This window comes from Gopherus flavomarginatus, chromosome 2, assembly GCF_025201925.1.
Source record: "Gopherus flavomarginatus isolate rGopFla2 chromosome 2, rGopFla2.mat.asm, whole genome shotgun sequence".
Taxonomy (NCBI): domain Eukaryota; kingdom Metazoa; phylum Chordata; order Testudines; family Testudinidae; genus Gopherus; species Gopherus flavomarginatus.
The window spans coordinates 228,706,931-228,712,930 of NC_066618.1; the positions used below are offsets into that span (position 1 = coordinate 228,706,931).

Consider the following 6,000-nt stretch of genomic DNA (forward strand, 5'->3'; position numbering starts at 1 on the left):
TGGTATGTCAATACCTATGTTCCCTGCTATCACCCTTCTTGTCAGCACATGAATCTGTGGGGATATTATCTGAATATGTTTTCTAATAGACTTTTTTTTATAACTCCCAGAGTTAGTCTGGCTGCTCTCAACACTAAGAGGTTTATGCTTCTTTTGCATCTATCATGCTTTTTAAAAAAATAGCACTCCCCAGCCTGAGGATTTATATACATAGACCAGGGAGTGCAATTATTCTGTCCTTCTACCATCCTGTCATGAGAATAAATTACTTATGGTGGAACTTGGTCAAACATCCTGCATGTTGCCTTGAAAGGGGGACCTGTGAAAAATCAGACATATTGCAGTTGTCTCACATGTAGTCCAAGCCAGGATAGTGATATATCATGCATCATGGGCACCTCTCTTTTCAGTAAACTAGTGGTCTAAGCACTGGGGGAAAATATTGGCAGGTTCATTAAAGATACTCTCCTTCCTGGGACTGTATTCACTAATGGCATCTTCCTGCACCTTTGAAATGTAAAGGTCAAGGAATGTGTATAGAAGAGGCACAATACTGAAAGGCCAAACTTTATTTGTTTTTGCCATGTCAACTTTTCTCATGTGTCTTTTCTCATTGCTCAGCATCATCAGGAGGAAATAGCAGTGAGCCTGATGGAAAACACCAGTGGGGGCTACAGCCAGGATATATTCATGCTTTAATCTCCTTTTTGTAAATCTTATAATGCTACTTTCATGCAAAAATACCAGTTATGTAGAATGTACATAGCCTAACCACATAGACAAAAGACTGTGTGTCTTACCTATACACTTATCTATTAAAGAATTCTGCAGATAACTAATCACTGTAACTCAGTGTTTTGACATCATTACTGGATACAAGACGTTATCACAATAAGACCTTAGTACCTGATATGTTCTAGACACAATTATGTTGATCACAATTGACTTTTATGCCCAAACCCACAATTCATTTCCCTGCCATACTTTATTGCTTAACAGGAGGAATGTTTCTGACCTACTCTGACCTTCTTCACACAAAAAGAAGAAAAGGTAAACTGCATTTCTCCCAGGCAGACTCATGAAAGTTGCTAGCATTTATTTAATATATGGACCAAATGGTGCTGTCAGTATCAATAAAACAAGACATCTTGAATTAACAAATCCAGAGCTAAATGTAACATCAGTTATTTTCTCTGTGCTTAATTCTAGGAATAAAAGAACTGCCAGTGCAGAATGTGGGTAGGAATTCATTTTCATGAGAAGTGTTTCTGTGCTGACCCAAGGATAGAACAAAACAATGTAAATATGAAGAGGGAGGGGCTTGATTTAAAACCACTGCTCATTGGTTTTGTTTTTCCAAAAAATATGAAGCTCAACTTTTGCAGCCAAAGTGACAATCACATGACACCAGTAAACTTGATTCCCCCTCTCACACCTCCAGATAAGGACAGCATACTTTGTTAGGTTTGGTGTAACTTTAGCCTCCACGCCCCCCCCCCACACACCCCCAAGGAGCCCAACACAAGCTGAACTCTTAGTTTGGGGAATGGAGCCAAAGCAGAAGCCGCAGGATAATAAATTGCTTCCTATATTTGCTTGCTAGTTGTTTAAAAAGTACAGGTCTGAGAGGAGTCCCCTTCAGGGTGCAGCTGAGGGAAGGGGTAGGAGAGTTCAATCCTTGAGGGGGCCATTTAGGGACCTGGGGAAAAAAAATCTGCCTGGGGATTAGTCCTGCTTTGAGCAGGGGGTTGGACTAGATGGGGTAGGCAACCTATGGTAGAGGTGGTGAAGGCAGCACTCAAGCTGATTTTCAGTGTAATCATACTGCCCAGGTCCTGGTCACTGGTCCAGGGGGGCTCTGAATCTTAATTTAATTGTAAATGAAGCTTCTTAAACATTTTAAAAACCTTATTTACTTTGCATACAACAATAGTTTAGTTATACATTACAGACTTATAGAAAGAGACCTTCTAAAAACGTTAACATATACTACTGGCACGTGAAACCTTAAATCAGAGTGAATAAATAAAGACTTGGCACAGCACTTCTGAAAGGTTACCAACCCCCTGGACTAGATGACCTGCTGAGGTCCCTTCCCAAGCCTGATATTATATTCTATAATCCACCAGGTCTCGGATGTGCTGAGTCTCCTGGCTGCCCCGGGAGGGACACAAAGGCAGAAACAAATCCAGGGGCTGCCGAGAGCCTGGAAACGACGGCGAAGTGATAAAGAAGAAAAGCTCCCCTGGAGCAGCCCCTGGCCCCTGTTCTGTAAGAGGCTCCCCGTGCTGCAGCGGATCGCCCCCGCCCCCAGCGGCTCTCCCTACCCAGCGCTGTGCTTTCCTCTGCCCCAGCCCATCATCCGACCTCCTGCGCCCTGCCTGCGGGTGTGTAAGGGAGAGGGACAGCAGCTCACGGGGTAAACTCAGGCTCTTAGCCTCGGGAGACCTGCAGCACTTAAAGGCTAACAAGGCACCCGAGGACCTGAAAGTGAATGGGAATCGCTTAGGTAGAAACTTTAAGGACAAGGTGGGGAAAGTTCTGCAGCTCACACAGGCAGCAGCAGCCAATCCAGGGCATCGGGCCACGCGCTCTGCTCCAGTCAAAACATCCGCGCGCTGCTCCCGCTCCTGCCTGCACCGAAAGTTTGCAGCTTTCGCGCTGCGGTGGCTGCCACGGGAGCCGAGCAGCAGCGACAAGGACACCAGGGCAGAGGGGGAAGGAAGCGGAGAAGCAGATTTCTAGAAGCTCGCTCTCTGCTTCTGTGTTTCTACAAGGCTGAGGCCAGCTCCTCTGCGCGGCTGGGATCCACGTGCAAGCGGCAGATCTCAGACGAGCCAGGAGGACGGTCAGCTTGGCTCCCGCTGGCTCTAAAGCCATCAACATGTCCCGCTCCCGCAGATAGAGGGGCGGGGAAGAAACACAGATCCCCACGGAGCACGACAAAACACGCGTGCTTGCCCTCGCGGGAGCTGGGGAAACGCGCCCTTCCTCCCGGCCTAGGTGTGACAAGTACCACAGCTGCTGAGGACAAGTTTCCTCTGCCAGGCCAGGGATAGGAGAGAGAGGCTGAGCGGTCCCCCGCCTGCTGGGATCGGGGGCGCGGAGGGGAAAAGGAGAGGGGAAGGGACGCTGCTCTTACCTACGTGCCTGGAGCTGGTGAAGAGCCGGGGCACCTGCCCAGCTGCTCGCTCCCTGGAGGCGGAGGCGGAGGAAGTCACCCGGAGGTCTTGTTCCACAGCTGCAGAGTAAAGGGCGCTGCCGCTGTAGCGCCTGGAGATCACCCTGTCCCCCCTCGGGGGGTGGTGGCTCTGGCTGTCCCCGATAGCTTGCAAGAGGAGATCGAGCAGAGTCCTCCTGTCCCCTCCTGGCGCCTCCAGGTCCCTGCTGCTGCCCTCGACCCCCGGCGGCGCAGGGGCTGAAGTGAGCAGCAGGAAGAAGATGGCAGGCAGAGCGTGACATCTCTTTGCCCCTCGCATCTCTCTGGCTCCTGGGAGAAGAGAGAGCAGAGCACGGTTAGCTCCTGGCCATGCCCGCACCCAGCCCTCTCCTCATGCTGGGGCCGGCTCCTGTCCCACTGGGTGGGGAAAGCGAGCGAAGCCAATGGGCCGGCTGCAGGGCGCTGGGTAGAAGAGCGCTGCTGGGACCAGACTGGCTGGAGCGCAGCGGAGGCGCGTGTTGCTGGGCGCGCAGGGAGCCGGGTGGGCGCAAGGGCGCTGGGCTCAGCACACCCCTCTCCTCTCCAGCGCCTACACTGCGCGCTGCCGGGCTGGGGACCTTGCTAGTGCCAGCCCCGCTGCGCTGGCGTGGGGGGGGGGCGGGGGAGAAGGAGGGCTCTCCGGATGGCCTGGGCGCGCCACACTTCCCCGCCCACCGCGGCAAGCGCTGCAGTTTCATCTCAGATCCCTTTAGGACTCATTTATAGACACAGATTAGGACAAGAGTATTAACCGAGCAGCACATATTACAATCCAGGGCTTTATTGGGGCTTTGCCTAGCTTTCTTCTCCCAGTGTGATCACTCCTGAAGCTTTAGTCTTTCAGCGGAATTACAACCAGTTTTAACTTTCAGCTGGACACAGATAACCAAGACAGAGACTTTTTTTTTAATGGGGAAGGAAGGAGAAATGTTCCCAGGATTTTTAAGCCATAGAACTAGAAATCCCCACACTATTCTGGCATTGCCCTAGATTCTCATACTGATATACATTATATAAAATACACTCTCGCTGTCTTTCCACTTAGAATGACAATTTCCCCCAGTTCTAGTTATGTGCTTGACTTTCATCTCTGTGAATCTACTGGGCACATTCATTGATCGAACTCCTGGCTTTCGGGTGGGTTAATGATTTTGCCAGGTGACTGGTAAGAGAATTTAGGCGCTTTGTTTTTCAATGTAGCCCGTGCTCTGACAGGAATACATTTTAAAAGCCCAAACCTTTAGTATGTTTTACTGTATCAGTGTGAGACCTCAAAGCCCTCCTACATCCACGCGAGCACATTACACACATGGAGATACTACAAGCCAAGATACTTCCATAAGTATTTTAGGAAAACGGAGGCGGGGGTGTTTCATTATTTTGGAGCGGAGACAAATATGAAGGGCGGTTTAAAAGGCAAACACAAAAATGACGGGCTGAGACTCCTAGCAGAGAACTTAATACATGTAGTAAGCTATTCTAAATATAGCAAACAATTAGGATTACAAAAGAGGGGAATAATTTAGTTATTTACAAACCGATTTATGTTTGCATCACTTGCAACTCCCTTTTGTCAAAAGAGCTAAAAAGATCTCGCAGCAAGCGAACTGCCCCCAAATAGTTCGAGGTTTCCAACCCTCCGCCTGAAGCTATTGCATATGACTAGCTCTATGAATGAATTAGGAACGGATTTAGCCTTTCATTCATTGATGCGGCGAGCGGATCCTGATTATTCTAAGTGGTGACACAACCCCTGGAATAATTAAAGAAATCGCTAAACCCCAGCCACCATATCTTGACTACAAAGAGAATTGCAGCAGCCTGGCAAAATGTCTCTCTCTCTAAACAGGATAAGAGGGAGCGCTTACCTTGAAGTAGAGTCAAATTTTGCTCAACTCTGGTATTTCTAAGTTGCTAAGAGACTTTCCTTCCTCTTTCTCCCAGTGAAGACTTACTTCTTTGGTTAGAGAGTGAATGGGGAGCGATCGGTTCTAAACCCAAAACAGTAGGATGCGCCTTTAGCAGCCATTCGCCTGTCTTATATAGTTCACTATCGGCGTATTCATTTGAGTACTATCGACTGTAGGTGGGTGGCAGTCAATGAAGACATCTTTGGTAATCATTCTTCGCCTCAGCGAAAGTGTTTCTGACAAACTTCCTCCTCCCTTTTCGTCCCCCAGTGGATAGCAATTGAAAGCCATCAGTTGAAGTGGCTCGGATCTATTTGTGAAATTAGATTTCTCTGTAGATTAGGAAATGCTTGCTAATAAACCTACACGTAGGAGAGAGGAGAATACTTTTGAACGTTGTGGAATTCCCTTGTACAGCTATTAATACATTGGGAGAAAGTAAAATTAATTTCTCTCATATTGGAAAAAAAGAAGCCATCAGAAAGGAGCAGTGTATATAAATTGCACACACCCAGGTTTGTCATGCTTTGAGGGCAGGTAGGGAGAGAAAGTTTTTAATGAACCAATAAAGTAAAGCACATTACAAGTTAATACTTTTCTTTAAAAAATAATTTCAGAACATGGGAGACAAAAAATAAAATGGCAAAATAGTTACCACTGCCTTAGCAAAATCATTAATTCCAAAATGTTTGTAAATTTGCCTTAAAGATTCATAAAGATGGAAAGGAAGCTTTGAAATCATTGGAAATTGGACCTCTGCACTGGAAGAACAATCAGGCACAGAAGGTTCTGTTGTAAATTGAAAAGCAGCACATTTAAAAATGATGTGAGGAAATACTTCTTCACAACAGCACAGAATTAACCCATCAAGCCCTTTGTCACAAGTCACCT

The 6,000-nt window shown here is 47.4% G+C and overlaps 1 protein-coding gene across 1 annotated transcript in view; it reads right to left on the reverse strand.

The window, feature by feature from the left end:
• The window catches only part of ALKAL1 (ALK and LTK ligand 1), a 50,905-nt gene extending 45,676 nt beyond the window's left edge, over positions 1-5,229 (reverse strand). The window contains exons 1-2 of the mRNA XM_050942074.1: positions 5,068-5,229; positions 3,143-3,490 (exon numbers count right to left, since the gene is read on the reverse strand). Of these exons, the coding sequence (XP_050798031.1) occupies positions 3,143-3,479 (337 nt within the window). The 5' untranslated portion in view covers positions 3,480-3,490; positions 5,068-5,229. The remainder of the gene's footprint in view (positions 1-3,142; positions 3,491-5,067) is intronic.
• Between the last annotated feature and the right edge of the window lie 771 nt (positions 5,230-6,000).